This window comes from Mustela nivalis, assembly GCF_964662115.1.
Source record: "Mustela nivalis genome assembly, chromosome: 4".
Taxonomy (NCBI): Eukaryota; Metazoa; Chordata; class Mammalia; order Carnivora; family Mustelidae; genus Mustela; species Mustela nivalis.
The window spans coordinates 139,479,471-139,496,573 of record NC_139023.1 but is presented as its reverse complement, the minus strand read 5'-3'; the positions used below and the strand labels follow the sequence as shown (position 1 = coordinate 139,496,573).

The window sequence follows — 17,103 nt, the reverse complement described above, 5'->3', positions numbered from 1 at the left end:
GAAGTATGGAAACCTATCTGGGAGGCCTGCCCAATCATCCCTGGGAGGGAAAAAGGGGAGTGTTCACGTGAGACTCTCTGGAGAGTTTTTGCCTAAGCTGATTTGATTTGTAAAGAGAGAACCTTCCATTCAACAAACATTCACTTGCCTTACCTTGTACCAGAAGCAGCGGGGCTGCTCTCACTGAAGTATAGAAATATGTACGTTCTAACATCTCTAGATAGTTACCATTGATCAATTAAAATGCAAAAACCCACATTCTGCGCAGACTCTGCTGCTCCAGAAGGTAAGTGTGGCAGATACCCCATCCCTGAAGCACGCAGTGGCAAAACTTCCTACTTCCTCCTGAACAGACAAGCCGAAGACAACTATGACAAAACCCCACCCTCAGTGACGGGGCATCACTTTAATGTTGCCATGACAAAGAAAACGGCAAAGCCCCGAGCAGCTCTGAAAAGAGTGGAAAATCCTAAGTAGGTCTCAGTGGTGTCAGACTCGCTAACGGCCCCATAAGACACATCCTCGAGCCTCAAAGGACCGACACTTTGAGTCAGAGTTTTCAACATTTCGTGCGGAATAAATGTTTTTCTTCAACCACTGGAGAAACAGCTGGCTGGCTTTTAAGGACAGAACTTCCTGCCAGACCCTGTCATGGTTCAATACTGCTAGACATTCAGAAACCCTATACATCGATTTTCTTTTGTCCTGCAGACACATGGGAAAACGTTCATCCACAACATTTGGACTGTCTTCAAGAAGCCTCCGCGCTGCTGTGAGCAGCTGTTCATCTCTGCACAGAAGACATGACTGACATGAGATTCTGCTTCATCTTCTGGTTTTATGAGGAGTATTCACCATCAAGGAAAATGAGCAAAGGGTATTGTGCCTTATTCTTAGAGGCATCTATTTGTACCACTGAAGCAACCTGCCTGCTCTCCTCAGAGCTCACCGTAGAGCATTACCCAAATGGCTGAGCTGGGTTTATCTGAGCCTCTGATCAATACCTACCAGTAAGGCAAAGCTGTGTTCTGGCAAAATGCCATACTGTTGAATGAGCCTCTCCCGGGTCTCACTGGGGAGCTCAGGGAGTTGCTCCCGAATCCAGTCAATGTTGATCACTTGCTGGGGGTCCGCGCCTGGAGGCAGAGACTCGGTGTCATAGAGCAGCAGGGGAGGCAGGTTGGGTTCGGGCATAAACCTAGGGCAGGGAGAGGAAATGGGGTCTGACGCGGAAGTATTTGGTTTAATAGGAATAAAAAAACCTTATCATCAATACGAAAGTTTCGTGGTTACATGTCATATTCCAAATATTTTCTGGGGCACCCAGGTGGCTCAGTCCGTTAAGCATCTGACTTTGCCTCCGGTCATGATCTCAGGGTCCTGGGATTGAGTCCCATGTTGAGCTCCCTGCTCAACAGGGAGTCTGCTTGTCCCTCTCCTCTGCCCCTCCCCCAGCTCATGCTTGCTCGCTCTGTCAAATAAATAAATAAAATAAAACAAAAATCCAAATATTTTTCTAATGTCCTATAATACCAATTCTGTTTTCCAGGAATGAGTCTTTGTACAAGTATAGACTTATAGGGCAAGACCACAAGATCTGCCCCTCTCCAAGTTTACAAATTATGATGAATGAAAAAGGCATAACAGTGTTGATGCTACACTGTGATGTATAATTGTATATACTCACACACACAAAAAAGTATATACTCACGAAGACAAAGGCTGGGAAAAACAGGACCAAATGAGAACACTTTACTTATTAGGGAGAAAAATGACTTTTCCTCATTCTAAAATTCTATTTTAAGCAATATTTGTGAAATAAATGAAAAGTCAAAGAAAAAGAAAACTTTCTTTCTTGAGAAGTGGAAGAAATAGATTTTGCCTAAAAAAAAATGTAGAAGTGGGGAGGGAAAGATGAGTAAGTGGGGAACAGGGGCTTTTTGGGACAGTGATATTATTCCCTATGACCCTATAATGTTAGACGTATGTCATTATATATTTGGTCAGAACCCACAGCATGTACGTACAACATAAAGAGGGAACCCTATATGTGCTATGGTGAATGGTGTGAAGTGTATAAACCTAGTGATTCACAGACCTGTACCCTGGGGCTAGTAATATACTATATGTTAATAAAAAATTAAAAAACTTAAATTAAAAAGAGGGAACCCTAATGTAAACTATGGACTTCGGTTAATAATAAAGTCTTCATTTTTAACAAATCAACCACACTCTTTGTGGTATGCCTATGGAACGTGTGCTCAGAGTTTTCAGTATTTCCTGGGTAATAAATGTGAATCACATGGCAGTGCAGGACGTTATCAGGGTAACCATGCTGGTGAGGCAGGGTATACGCTATACACCAGGGAGTACACGGTAACTCTCTGCAGCACCACAGCACATGACATCTTTCCCTCTGCTCCATTCCAGCATCTAACATTTTCTGTCCACCTGTGCCTGTCAAAGGGCTTACACACAAGCAGGATAATGCAGAACAAACAGGGTGCCAGGGTGACAGGTCAGACGTGCACACAACCCATCACCTCCATGCCAAATCTGTTCTGTGAATCAGACTGACATCTGAGGGCAGGAGGAAGCCAAAGACAGGGTTCCTGAATCCTGCCTATTAATCTGAGGGTTTGAGCCAAAGCCACTGGCTGCCCTAACAGTTAACTCCATGCTGAGTGAAAAAGCAGCATAAACAGAGGATGGGGGCAACACTGGAGAACAAAGAATTTCTTGGGAAGAACAGATTGAACCCAGAAGCTCCCAGTGATGAAAAAAATCTTGACTCAGACACACATGAGAGGGGCCCCTCAGGGGGGAGCCACGCTAAGGGTTTAGGAGCTTTTCTCCCACATCCCAGTGCTACATCCGGTCCCCACGGATAGCAAGAGTTGAGCTTTGCACAGGAACCAATGACTTTTTGCTTATAGCTTCAATCTTTACAATCTGCAAAATTCAATGGGGAAAAAGTACCAGAGATTCAAATTGCCTTAAGCCTATTATTATTGGCTTTACTTCTGGATCTCATATTAAGTCCAACTTGTTTAATTTTAATCAATTAAATAGGATCACCTGAGTTGTGAAGGGAAATGCCATTAACATACGCATCCCTTTTCTCCTTTCTTCTCAAGGATCTTCAGTGTGTTACTGAATTTGTAACTGAATGTAAGAATAGGAACCTCCTTGGCCCCATCCTCAACTGCTACCCTCTTAGCTCAATTATAAGCACTCTCACACAGGGGTGAGTCAACAGTGTGTTCCAATAGCTGAATCCCATCAAAGAAGATACTCTGAGGCTACCAGACCAAGAAAACATTCTTTCTTTCAGTACATATAAAACAGGAAGTCTAGGCTTGCAACATACAAGCCATCATGCGACAATATAACCAGAAAGTGGTGCCTAAAAACCATCCAGGTCCTTATGTTACTCTGCAAATAGATTTGAAACTCGCCCCGAACCCCAAACACATGATGGTATTTTGACAAGAGGAATACCCACCTGTAGTCTTGTTTTCCTTCTTTGTCTCTCATTGGCATGGTGCACCTATGATAGTTAAATAGGAAAACGTTAAACCAGCATGGAATGCAGCATGGCCCAGCATATGTGCAAAGGGAAGTTCTCCCTACTAAACAGGAACACAAGCAAATTCAGGCCCTTGGACCTCCTGTGAGAGACACTTAAATGACTACATGAGAAAATATTAATGAAAGAGAAATATATAGAATAATTTTTTTTAAAAAGAGAAGAAATTGTTCCATGTTCCCAGCTTCTAACTGGCTCAAACTCTAAGTGCTCCAAGCTTCTGTCAGTCTTCTGTTAAAAGCACAAAATCCTCAAAATTCAGAGTCAGTACTTTACAGTCAAACTTACCAAGACAACTTAAAAAGGTACCTCCGTAACCACCCCTGTGCTTTCTTTACTGCTAGCTTGAACTGGTAGAGCTTAAAACCGATAGAATTTAAGGGAGTGAAAATTCCTGCCACAAAGTGGATAAGCTGGAAGCAACTGAGGGGCAAGACTCAGCACTTATGTCCAAGTCTGGTTCAGTTTCAACCTCTTACCAGTCCTCCAGGGTATTATATCCTTGTAGTGTACAGTGTTTCCCTAATTCTACTAGTGAGGAAAGCATGAGTGCAGACAGGGTAAGTACCTCATTCAAGGTCACGGGGCTGGTCTGTGAGGAGCCCGGGCTGGAGTCCCACCCAGCTGTGTGGAAGATGCTTGCCAATGCAAACTCACCCCAGCTTGTAGTCAAACGAGCGTGTTTCATTCAGAATTTCACGTCCATTCTCAAGTTCATGGATTTGTCTCTCAATTTCAGAGTCTAAGAAAAACACAATAATTTACATATTCATATATTTTCATCCAATCAATCAATAATCTGAAATCTGTCCCAATCTTTAAGTCAAAAATAATCAAGAGAGTTGCTTATAATAATTCTTCCCATATATGCTATATTCTCTTCTCATTGCAGTCATAGGACGATGGTGGTGGTGGAAGGGGTCTTTTAGGAAGCTCTGCTCCCTCACTTTCAGAGAAAGTTCAGGGTTTCAGTGACCCAGTCCAGTTTACACTCTTGGCAGAAGAAGGGCTAGAACCGGTATCGAGGCCAGCGAAACTCCAGATCCAGGATGGCTGCCTATCGAGGGTTCTTATCCAGTGATCCTAGGATAAACCTCATGGGGTTCTGGTACCTCCTTGAATTAGATACAGAATGTGGGTGTGTGTACTTGCACATTTTGTGGAGAGAGTCCAGAATTTTCATAGGGATCCAGGACCCCAAACGATTAAGGGCCACAGCTCTATGCCATGCTCCCTCACCACCAAACAAAGCAGACTGGGATAATCAAAACAGCCGTAACTGTTAAGCTTCTTTCTGAAAACAGCTTTAGCCTCCCCCTTAACTCCCCATCCCAGCATGTACTACCTTTCCTCATATAAATCCAAACTCTTATCTGAACTGAGTAGCAGCAGCAAAACTAAAATGTGTCAGTTTTCACTCCCTGTCTCCCCAACTCCAACGCTCTCTTTGACTGAAATCAGATGATGACTACTAGGCACGGTGTAGGGAGAAAAACGGGACAGAAAAATCATGGGCTTGGAGAATTAGGCTATCACGGTAAATCTGCAGTTCTTCCTGAGTCAGGCCACAGGCAGATTTCTGTCTCGGGGGTCTCCTTCATAAATCATTAAGAATAAATCAACTTAAAATCTTGCTGCTTTTTAGGTTACCATTACCACCTCTTGGAATAATGAATTCCAGAACACTTACTACCCACAGGGTAAAGTGGAACTTTCTTCCATTTATCCCAAGCTTCCCGAACTTCACAAAAGTGGGCTGTAAAGGTATCCTTGACCAAAACCTTTTGTGGCTTCATAAACGTAGACTGTATCTCCTTTCAGAGACAGAAGAGTCGCTCTCTTTGCTGTCCATCTACGCATGGGAACCTTCCCTTCCCCTTATGTAAGTTATCCCCTTAGCCATTTTAATGCCCTTTCCCTGAAAATTTGTACATGCAGAGCATCTTCATTGAAGCTGATGACTGCAGGTTCAGGATAAGATTTTATATAAGACTAGAGAATCTTTCCTGTCTCGTTGCTAGTACTTTCCTCAACAAGACCTAGGGCTCTACTAAACATACAGCAATGCATTCAGCTGTCTTGTGCTCTGTGCGTCCTTGAAGGGATGCACTTGAAACTCTATCCCTTCCCTCCTTTCTCTCTTCCTCTCTAGGTACCTTTGGTTTTAAGGAGTATATTTAGTCTTCTGAGATGTCTTCACAGTCAGCAACCTCTATGGGACTGCCTGCATCTTGCTCAACTGTTCTACTTTAACGATTATTATATATTTGTCAACACATAAATACCCATAGCACGGACTCCAATAAGACCCAAACTCCATTACACAGGCACATGGAATCCATTAGTAAAAACAATAAAAAGCAGAAAAACACAATGACCAATTAAGTCAAACTATGGCTAATATACAATGAATAAACATGACTTTATAAAGTTCATGCTGGCCATCAAGAATGTGGTAGATGAAAATTATATTAAAAAAAAAAAAAAAAAAAAGAATGTGGTAGATGGAAAAACAGAGCTCTACATGTAACAGCTCCTCCCAGCAAGAGATGGGGTCTTTTCCTCCTCCCCTTGAATCTGCTCTGAATCAAATGTGTTGGGAGAGACACTGAGCTCTAGAGCTTGGGACTCAAGAAGGCTTGACGCCTCTGCCTTCATCCCTCTGGAACACATCACTGCCAAACATGAAGGCTAGGCAGCAAATGAAGAAAGACGACATGGAAGGAGAAGCCTAGCAGACCATCCCTGGCCTCAAGACCCCCATGTGTGAGTGGGCTCATCTTGCACATAGATGAGCTGAGGCAGGATCCAATCTGTAGAACTGCAGAAGCTGAAACGGTTATCATATTAAGGCACTAAGGTTTGGGGTGGCTTGTTACAAAGCCATAGGTAACTGACACAAAGAAGAACATTAAACATAAGCTGATGTTCACCTATCGCTTTGGCCAAGAATTTGGCACTGTTGAGATTCTTCACTTCGGTTCGAACCCCCAGAGGCTCTCCAGGATGGTGCACAGATACATTGGCATCCACTCTCAACTGGCCCTCTGGAAGGGGAGAAAAAAGACAGCTCTTTAGAAATTCTTGGAGGCAACATGGTCTTTTTAAGTCTCTAGGCAAGCAGTATCTAATTCCATTTGCTGTTTAGCCAGGGACAGCAGCAAGGAGGTATGGTTGGTCCTGAAGCAGATGACTGGCACTCTGTCCACTCTCGAGAAGTGGCATCTGAGGTGTGAGTGTATGTGTGTATGCATGTTTGTGTGCACTTGTGACCAGGTGGGAGAGAGGAGAAATTCTGGATACACTAGCTGGAGAAATGTAATTTCTTTTGTGCCAAACAAGAAAAACAACATTGTTAAAATGGAGAATTACTCTGCAGTTTTATCCTGAGTTTTTATTCAGAGTATCAGAGCTGGTTTGGAGGAGAAAGGATCAGAAACAATCATCTGAGGGACGTCTTGGTGGTTCAGTTGGTTAAACCTCTGCTTTTGGCTCAGGTCATGATCTAGTGTCCTGGGATGGAGTCCCGCATTGGGCTCCTTGCTGAAGGGGGAGACTGCTTCTCCCTCTGTCTGCTGCTCACCCTGTTTGTGCTCTCTCTCACTCTGACAAATAAATAAAATCTTTTTTAAAAATTAGGAAAAAGGCACTCCTGGGTGGCTCTGTTGGTTAAGTGGCTGCCTTTGGCTCAGGTCATGATTCCAGGGTCCTGGGATTGAGCCCCACATCAGGCTCCCCGCTTAGCAGAGAGCCTGCTTCTCTCTCTCCCTCTGCCTGCTGCTCTGCTTACTTGTGCTCTCTCCCTACCTCGCTGTCAAATAAATAAATAAAAGATTTTTAAAAAATTAGGAAAAAAAGAGAAAAAGACAAAGAAATGGTTATCTCATAACTACACAGCTTTCCAATGAAATGTGGATTTCCAACAATGATTCCAGGAGATCCATGGGAGTCCTTGGGAATTTACAGCTCAAGGGCAAGAGCCAGAAACCTGGGTTTGTTCCCTCCTCCTTCCTCTGGGTACTATAATAATCTCTTCTTTCCACAAACAGGACTCTGAATCCTTCCTGATTGCTGTAAGACTGCCGCAGCAGACAGTGCTCTTATGAAGGGGCGAGGCTTTGGAAGAACTCAGAGGGGGTTGCCCCCGACTTGGGAGAAACTTCTCTGATCCAGAAACCTCCTTTAGATTAGGAACAATAACCCCCCTAAGGAGGCAGTTGGTTTGTGGAGAGGACTAAGAGGTTCTTAAGAGGAGAAAGAGGCAAAATCCCAAGACAAATAGGGAAACGAAGACAAAAATCAATCACATTTTACACCCTACAAAGTAAAGCCCAAATTCTCTGTTCTCCAATTTCATTTACAATGTCTAGAACAGAACAGAAGAACACCAAATGCTGGACTTTTATTTTCCTAGGTGGGTTTTTACATTTAAAAAGAACCTGCCAAACCTGAAGATTCTGATGGGCTGAATAGAGAAATTCATTTTCCAGGATTTCATAGCAAAAGCCTCTTAAAATAATTAAACAGGATAAATACATTCCATGCCAAGAAACTCCATGGTCCTGGTCTCCCATCCAAAGGCTGAGCTGTGGGGCTCGACCTCTTCTGAGCTTGAGACTGCTGGCTGCCCACCACCTGCCCCACTGTCTCTACTTGTTCCCCAGAACAAAGGATGAGCTCCCCCACTCTGCGGCCCCAAATGCCATCCATGCCAACTGTCAGGGCAAAGGTGCTTTCAGCTCAGAAAGTACTCTATGCCTCTAGCACGGACTTCTTAGCATTTTGGACCATTTGTGCTTCCTTGACTCTCAGGAAGTCCCAATGATTCCTGACATCATTAGATTCTTAGTCCAGGAAACCTGAAGTCATCTTCCCTGTCTCTGTTTTCTTTTCCCTCTATGTCCAAACTGACAACTCGATCCTGTCGTTCTTTTCTTCCAATACCCGGTACCTCACACCCATCACTTCCTCTCTCTGTCCATAGCCACCACCCTCACTGGAGGACTCGGAACTTCAGACCAGGTTAGAAAACTGCATCCTTGACTTTTAATACAACAACCCCCCCTGCCTTGTCCAGCTAGCCACCTCCATGTCTACTTGACACCTCCACTTGGAGGTCTCACAGATATTTCACTTTCCAGAACTACATCCTGCTTTCCCCTCCACAAAGCCATTCTTGTCTTCATCTTCCCAGTTTCAGTCCATAGCACCATCTAGCTCCTCAAGCTTCTTTGAAGACATCCTTGATTTCCACACTAGCCTGTTAGCAAGTCCTGTTATTTCTAAAATCTACCTTGAATCTACTCCGCTTGATCTCTCCGTCTTTACTGACATCACCGTGTTTGAAACAGCAAAAGCTTCTTAACTGGTCTCTGCTTCTACTCTTACTCGTCTGAAATCCACTTTCTAGAGCAGCCCGAGTGGTTTTTCTTTTTCTTTTCTTTTTTTTAATAAAAATGTTTATTTATTTATTTGATAGACAGAGAGAGATCACAAGTAGGCAGAGAGGCAGGCAGAGAGAGGAGGAAGCAGGCTCCCCACTGAGCAGAGAGCCCGATGCGGGGCTCCATCCCAGGACCCTGAGATCATGACCTGAGCTGAAGGCAGAGGCTTAAACCACTGAGCCACCCAGGCACCCCCTGAGTGGTTTTTCTATAACATTAATCAGACTGTCGTTCCCTTGCTTGAAAGCCCTGCAGTGACTTCCCACTGCACTTGGGATGAAATCCAAACTTTTTACCGTTATTGGTAATCTATCCCTTGCCTACTTTTTTCAGTCTCACTTGATGCCCTAACCCCCTGCCTGTACGCTTTCCCTACAGTGGCCTTCTGTAACCTACATTACCTCAGAGCATATTCTAACCTTTTCCTCATCTCAGAGACTTTGCCTTAGCTGTTCCCTGGAATGCTCACCCCTAGTTCCACGCTGGCTGCGGCCCGGAGTCATTCTTCAGGTCTCAAATAAATGCCACCTTTTCTGACAGGCCCTCATTTTCCTACGTTATTCTTTATCATGGATGGCATCCTTTTTATTTCCTTGAAGAACGTACCACTATAATGATTTTACTTATTAATGCATTTGTCTCCCTCATGGATATAAGCTCAAAGTAGCAGGAACAATAATGTCTTTCTCGCTGTTGTATTTGAATCTAGAGCTGCGTCTGGCACAGAGTAACTGTTCAATAAATTAATACCTTGTTGAACAAGCCAAAACTCTGGTATTTTCCTGAGTGATGAGTAAGCAGATTGGTTACTGTCTCTCAAAAGGTTCCTGACAAGTTTTAAAGTTCTGTCTGAATAGGATTAATCTACAGCTGGAATCATCTGAAAGGCCCATTTAGCTAAAAGGAAAACTTCCAAAGTATGCTGAGCTCTGCTCAACCAAATCTCAATTCTTGGGAAACTTTTTTTTTTTTTTTTAAACGTGGAGAACATTGAATTGGACCTCACCTGCTTTTAAAAATGAAACCATCTTTCAGGATTTAGAATTTTAACTTGGATAAGTAATAAAAGCATGAATTTCAGTCTCTCCTAGAGAAGGCCATGCATACTACATAAATGTCTAAGAGGAATCATTTAGTATCCTGCAGTGTTGAAAGACAGCCCACTAGCCTGGATTCAAATATAGTATCAAACATTAACAAAAGACATGCTAGCCAGTGAAGACAAAATACCTTTTAAACAAATTAAGTTAAATTGCCTCAAGCGCACAAAAGCCTTACCAGTCAGGTTTGCTTCAAAGCATTCTGCAACACTGAGGGAGGGCCCTCATTCACACATCACCAGAATGTTATCAAGCTCCATTTCTACCCTCCAGAAGCAGAGATTTGTAACAGCAAAACTAAAAAACTATACCACTGAGCACAGTAATATAGTGCAGTTACATATTTTTTTTCTAAAACACATTCACACATCAGAAATACAACATCAGGACAGAAAACTGTTTCTGTAAACAGCAGGGGCCTGAGGACTTAGAGAGGTCTGTTAAGCTCTCTCATTCTGATCACTGGATGCTCTCCAGGACTTAAATAACAAGTTCTCTCTCTCTCTCACACACACACACACCCAAATTCTATTGAATGTACGTCACAAAGCTTATTTATCCAAAATGAGTGGAGGTTCTGTAAAAGTAATACTATTTATTATTGCTAATAAAAGCACCAAACGTTTACAGGGTATAGGCTACTTGTCAGGGCCTGTGGTGAGTTTTATATACTTTATCACATTCATTCCTTATAATAGAGCTTTAGACAAAGCCACTTTTAGACATCCTTTAGGCATTTCAAACTTAAGATATCCAAAATGGAATTCCAGATTTTCTCGCACAAAGCCAGCCCTCCCCCAGTCTTCCCTGTCTCAGTACTCAGGGACACCACACCCAGCTGTCCCAAGTCTACCTCAGGACTCGGATGAATTCCTTTCCTCTTCGTTTTCTTCCTTTCCCCTTCCACGTATGATTACTCGGGTACTCACTTTATATATGTGGAACGTGAAGCTCAGAGAAATCAAAATCCCTTGCCCAGGTTCTTACAGCTACAAGAGGTGGGAGAGGGTCCCAAGCCAGGTCTGGGATGTCAGTGTCCATGCTCTGCCACCCTCCTCTAAGTTGTCATCTACTTAGAGACATTGCTGTGGCACTGTTGTGACGGCCACTAGGAAACAGTGTGATGAGGGGCTTACAGAAAGGGCTCCTGGACTTAGGTACACCTGGACTCAAATCCTAGCTCAGTCCCTTCTTGTGAGCCTTGGACAAACAAGCCATCTCTCTAAGCTCAGCTTCTTCACCTGTACAGTAGGCATAATACCACCTATCTCCCAGGAACACTGTAAAGTTTAAACAAGATGATAAATAATTAAAAAAAAATGCTTAGTGAGGGGCGCCTGTAGGTTAACAGTCTGACTCTTGATTTCAGCTCAGGTCATGATCTCACAGTCCTGGGATCCAGCCCAGTGTCGGGCTCCCTGCTCTGTGGGGAGTCTGCTTGTCTCCTTTGCCCTCTGCCCCTCCCCCACCCCTCTCTCTCTCTCAAATAAATCTTTAAAAAAAAAATGCTTAACAGACTGATGAGCACATGCTAAGCATTTCAAATGGCAGACACCATCACTGAAACATTTAGAGTATCTACTTTAGTACACATTCAACTCAACACACAGCTCTGACGATCTCAACAGTGGCAAAAGTCTGCTGAGCAGGACATGATTTCTGGAACCCAGACGGAACTGATCCATGCTCATTAGCAAAACTATCAGGAACTCACTCAATCACAGAGCAGAGCAATTTAAACTTTATTCCTAAAGCACCCTGGGGGGTTCCAGCGGTCCTTTCTAGAGTGGTCCTCAGTTCTTAGGCTGCAGATGCCCACACAGTGGTTGTATGGTGGTGGGATAGCAGGACGAGCCAAGGGGTTTGGGGCTGCTAAAATGCTAACATCACAAAAAGCTGGACCCCTGCAGCCTCAGGCAGACCTTCCCTCCCCACAGTCCGTTAGAACCACCCCTCTGCTGCTGTGCTAGGGGCAAAGCTGGTGGGTTTGTATTTAAAAGCAACAAAAAGTGTCATAACAAATGAGATTTAATGAACCCTCTCAGCTGTCACTGACTGATGAGTTCTTGCCGTTATGGTTTATCTCTTGGCAAGGCCCCAGATGGGACCATTTCTCAGCTAACAGGTGGCCTGTTTATTATTCCATAGGTTTGCTAGGAATAACGGTTATTTGGAGGAAGAATGGAATAATAAAAACTTTTTTTTAAAGCAATAGAGAACCAACATTTAGTGCATAAATGGATAACCATCCAATCTGCCCATATTTAACTTATGTTCTGTGGGTAAAAAAGCAGCATGAGCCATAAATCTGAAATGGAGAATTCTCTGACTCCACAACAGAGCCTCATTTCTACAGAGCAAAACTTGGAGGCAGCTAGCTTTTATGCCACTCGTACCCATGTCGTTGTGTGTTTCCAGTCTTCAGCTTAAATAAGACAGCAAATAGGCTAGTTCTGTCTCCAAATTCAGTTGTACCACAGCTTCAATGTTACAGTTTGTGGCATGTAACATGTCCTATCTGACAAATGTGGCATTACAAATTCAGGAGTCCTTTTGTGACACACAAATACACTGTGTGACACAAAAAGGTTGGTAAGTAGTATTATAAACCAACAGGGAGATGAATCATCGTCCTTACTGGTATTTACTGGAATCCACTGTGAGCCCCTCGTGATGGTTAACTTTACAGGTCAACCTGACAGCGTCATAAGGTGTCGGGATATTTGGCTGAACAGTACTCTGGGTGTGTCTATAGGGCTATTTCGGGATGAGATCCAACATCTGAATTGGTAGACTGAGTGAGGCAGACTGCCTCTGCCATTGCGGGCGGGTCTCATTCGGTCTGTTGAAGGCCTAAACAGAACAGAAGCTAGTGTAGGGGGAAATTTGCGCTCTTTGGATTCAGGCTCGGACTGGAACTTGCACCACTGGCTCTCCTCGTTCTCAGGCCTTCAGACTTGGGGTGGAACTGTGCTATTGGCTTTCTTAGAGCTTGCCCTCTCACAGCCTCCTCACCACAGAGCATGGGATTCTCAACCTCCAAGATTACATCAGCCAATTCCTTGGAATAACTCTCTTTAAATATAAACATGCACACATACATAAACATACACATGCACACACACACACATTTTGTTGGTTCTGTTTCTGTGGAGTTTTCTAATCCCCCTCTGTACTGATCTATGAATTAATAATTGCCATATGCAGAATCTGTATCTTCACTCTTGCCTTTCTCAACTCAAGGAATGCTCTGTGAGTGGCAAGAGTATTTTTTAAGCCTCTGGTGGGGTGCCTGAGTGGCTCAGCCGGTTAAGTAGCTGCCTTTGGCTCAGGTCATGATCCCAGGGCCTTGGGATGGAACCCCGAATTGGGCTCCCTGCTCACCAGGGAGCCTGCTTCTCCCTCTCCTGCTCCCCACTGCTTGTGCCTCTTTTCACTCTCTCTTTTGCTGTCAAATAAATAAACAAAATCTTTTAAAAAAATAAAATAAAAGCCCTTGGGAACAGAAAACTGGGTAATCACGGGAGAGGGTTGCTTTCAGGGACTTAAAGGCAAGCAATGGAGTGCTAGGAAGGGGCCATAAGAGCGAGCCATTAAGACAATGAGTTTGACCAAAACTTGTAATCTTTATATCCAATTTGCAAACACTTAAAATGTATAGTTTGCTTGGTTTCAGTGGCACAAGTGTTTCTTTTGTTTGATTTCCTACCACATTTCTAATGAACTGAAGATATTATCTCCAAGTTAAAGTTTTGTGAAATCAGAACCTTGCCTTTTACTGGAAATAATTTTGCTTCAGCCATAGCTGGATGAAAATTCTAGAAAATAAGAAAGAGACCGGAAGAAAAAGCATCAGGTAGCCAACAAGTGCTACCTACACAGAAACTCAGAGCTGCTGTGGATAAATACAGTGTCTTCTGAGAAAGATGAAACTGTTTGAGCTCAGTATTTTATGGAGCCTCATTTTGGTGCAAAACAACATTTGGATACAAAAATCCAGAAAAAAACATGAGTCCTTTGTTGAAAGAAAGGAAGGAAGGAAGGAAGGAAGGAAGATAGACACAACAGGCCCAAAGCAGAGTCACTTGCCCCCACCACCGCAAACCAAACCTTCACCGCCTCTCCCAGGAGGGTGACCTTTATCCAGTGGACCGGAAGCTCCTGATCAACACTAGTGAGGTAATCCACAGGAGAGACCCCACCCTCCTCCCAAAGAAAGGTGACCTTGCCAGGAACAATCCACGCTAAGCTAGGTAACGTCCTCTATCAGGCCCTCCTTGCTATAAAAGCCTACCATTTTGTACAGCTCCTCAAAGCTCCTTTCTGTTTGTTACGTGGGATGCTGCCTGATTCATGAATCTTTGAATAAAGCCAGTCTGATCTTCAAATTTACTCAGCTGAATTTTTTTAAACAACTCCTAATCTCATATTCCTGGGCTTGGTGCCTCTGCGCTGTTGTTAGTGTGTTTAGTTTTGACTGGGGGTTCATTAAAGAGTCCAAGGAAAACTCTAAGGGAAAAAAAAAAACAAAAACCCAGAGGCCTAAAGGCTGACAAAACCCTGTAAACAACTGCAGTGTAGCTGAGGCAGAGAACAAACGTCCAGCGAGAAGAGCTGTGGGAGGAGGAAAGAGAAGGCAGAGGAGGAGGGACACCCCCTCTGCGGCTTCTACCTGCCATATTTGCCCGGCTGGTCCCCAGGGCCTGAAGTATCAGCTGCAGCTCCCTGACGGCTGTTGCAGCCTCTTCTCCACAGGACATGTCCGGCTCCAGCACCACTTCCAGAAGTCCAACTCCTACCAAAGACAGGCAGAGTCAGCCAGACTGCAGCTCTCCAACCTGATCTGCAGGTACAGTTGGCTGAGGTCCCAGGAAGAAGCCTGCATCACTGATGGGCTCTCTGCACGGGTTCCCACCTCTCAATTGTTTCTGCTCCTCCTCACACTTTTATTTTTAAATTGGGTTCTTTCAACGTTTGCCTGAGGTATCAAGCTCCTGGGTCTGTGACTGGGCGGCTACATTCATCACATCACATCACATCACCACACCCATCCGGGTGGGCTGTTAGCAAGCCTGATGGGGATCATCGTACAGGCTGTGTTCTCTAGTCAGCTGCGTCAAGACCAGCACTGATACTTGATCTGGGGCTTTCAAACTCCTGGGTCTGGCTTGGGAGAACTCTAGAGGGGAAGGAAGGAAAGGTGAGAGACAATCTCCAAGCCTACCTGCCCTGTTCAAATCGATGAGCGTCTGAGACCGCAGCTCATCATGGAGGCTTTTGCCACTGTCTTGCTCCAGCTGGATCTGCTTGATCCTCACGGTCTTGGTGATCACCCGACTCGGCTTCTTCCCCACACACACACTGTACGCTAAGCTCCCATTCACAGCAATCGGGAGCCTCTGCTGGGTAATCTGGTAGCCCGCCTGCACACAACATGCGTTACGTTACACCGTCATGAGGCCATAAATAGAAGCTGGAATCCATTTTACTAATTTCTTTTTATGTCACAAAACCATAGGCTTACTTAAAAACACAACACAACAAAAAGGAGAAGAAAATTAGTTTATGCACCGTAGCCGTAACTTAGCCTGGCCTCTTCTGGCTTCTCCTCTCCCTCCTCCCTTACTTTCCCGCACCTTCCCGACCCCCAGTAATGATGCAATAAACACCACGAACCCCATCTTCCCTACCAAAGAACCATTTTGGGGAATAACAATAATCTCACTGTCAGAGGCCTCTAAGAGAAGAATTTATTGTTTCCACTTAGCTCATTAGCCTAAACCCTGCATCTGATTACTGGGCTCTTGACAGACCCTCCTTATTAGGAAGTGCTGGCTAAGCATTCCGCAGTCTACTCTCAGCATGGCAGACAGCAGTTGCTAGCGCGGTGAAGCCTGTTTTGTTTCTGCTCTTTAAGTGAACCAGTCACGCCAGCTGCCCTCCCGACCTGACAGCTTCCCCCGTTTCCCTGGCTAGGAAGTGCTCTGACACTCACACTCCGCTAACAGAAAACTCGAACTGCGAAAGTACTGACGGATGTGGCCAGGGCTCCCTCACGTCTTTGGAGTAGAGGAATAATGACTTTCGAAGGCCCACACGCGTCCACACCCCGTAAAGAGATGGGAAGGCAATACGGAGAACTGGAGGACTCAGAGGCAGTGCCCGTGGAGTCCCAGTTACTGTGCTGAGTTCTTCACATCGTTTAGTCTTCATGGCATGGCAACCCTAGGAGGGAGATGAGTGGCACGGAAGGGGTTAAGGGCGACAGGACTAGTAGGTATCCATGCCAGGATCTGAACATGGATGGTCAGGCTCCAGAGTCTGTGCTTTTAGCCACCAGGCCAGCATTTTTCAAACTTTCCCTGCATGGGAATCATCTGCGGGGCTGCACCTGAAGAGTTTCTGATTCTGCAGGTCTGGGGCAGCACCTGAGACTTTCATTTCTAACCGGTTCCCAGGAGATGCCAATCTGAGGGGCGTGTGGGCCACACTTTGAGAACCACTGCGTTAGACCAACTCATTCTCTGTACTGAAAGAGCAAGTCTCAGTCTGTAAAAACTGAACTCTGAATCGGGTTGCTGAATGAAATTCAGGATGCTCAGTCCTGTCCAAATTTGAATGAACTTTTTATTCAGATAAACAACAAATACTTTTTTTAGTTTAAGTGTGTTCCACGTTAAGATTCGGCAACACTTACTCTGGTTATCTGAGCCACCTGGGCCAGAGAGACCAGAAAGCCACTGAGAATGAAAACATCTCATTTTAGTTGCAGAATGCTGTCTCCCACCTTCACCAAACGAATTATCACTCTTAAAGGCCGGAAAAAACGCAGCTTCATTTCCTTCATCCTACCAAGCAACAGAATTTGCTAAAGGCTGGCAGCCAGGGGAAAAAGCAGCAGCAAGCAATTGGAGAAATAACATTCGGTTGCATTTTTAAATTTAATTCCACTTCTGTCCTCACCCACTGA

At 44.4% G+C, this 17,103-nt stretch overlaps 1 protein-coding gene across 1 annotated transcript in view; it reads right to left on the bottom strand.

The window, feature by feature from the left end:
• The window catches only part of GATB (glutamyl-tRNA amidotransferase subunit B), a 97,012-nt gene that overhangs the window by 41,795 nt on the left and 38,114 nt on the right, over positions 1-17,103 (bottom strand). Inside the window, exons 4-9 of the mRNA XM_082728136.1 lie at positions 15,358-15,556; positions 14,806-14,928; positions 6,523-6,636; positions 4,247-4,331; positions 3,506-3,550; positions 1,009-1,198 (exon numbers count right to left, since the gene is read on the bottom strand). Of these exons, the coding sequence (XP_082584262.1) occupies positions 1,009-1,198; positions 3,506-3,550; positions 4,247-4,331; positions 6,523-6,636; positions 14,806-14,928; positions 15,358-15,556 (756 nt within the window). The remainder of the gene's footprint in view (positions 1-1,008; positions 1,199-3,505; positions 3,551-4,246; positions 4,332-6,522; positions 6,637-14,805; positions 14,929-15,357; positions 15,557-17,103) is intronic.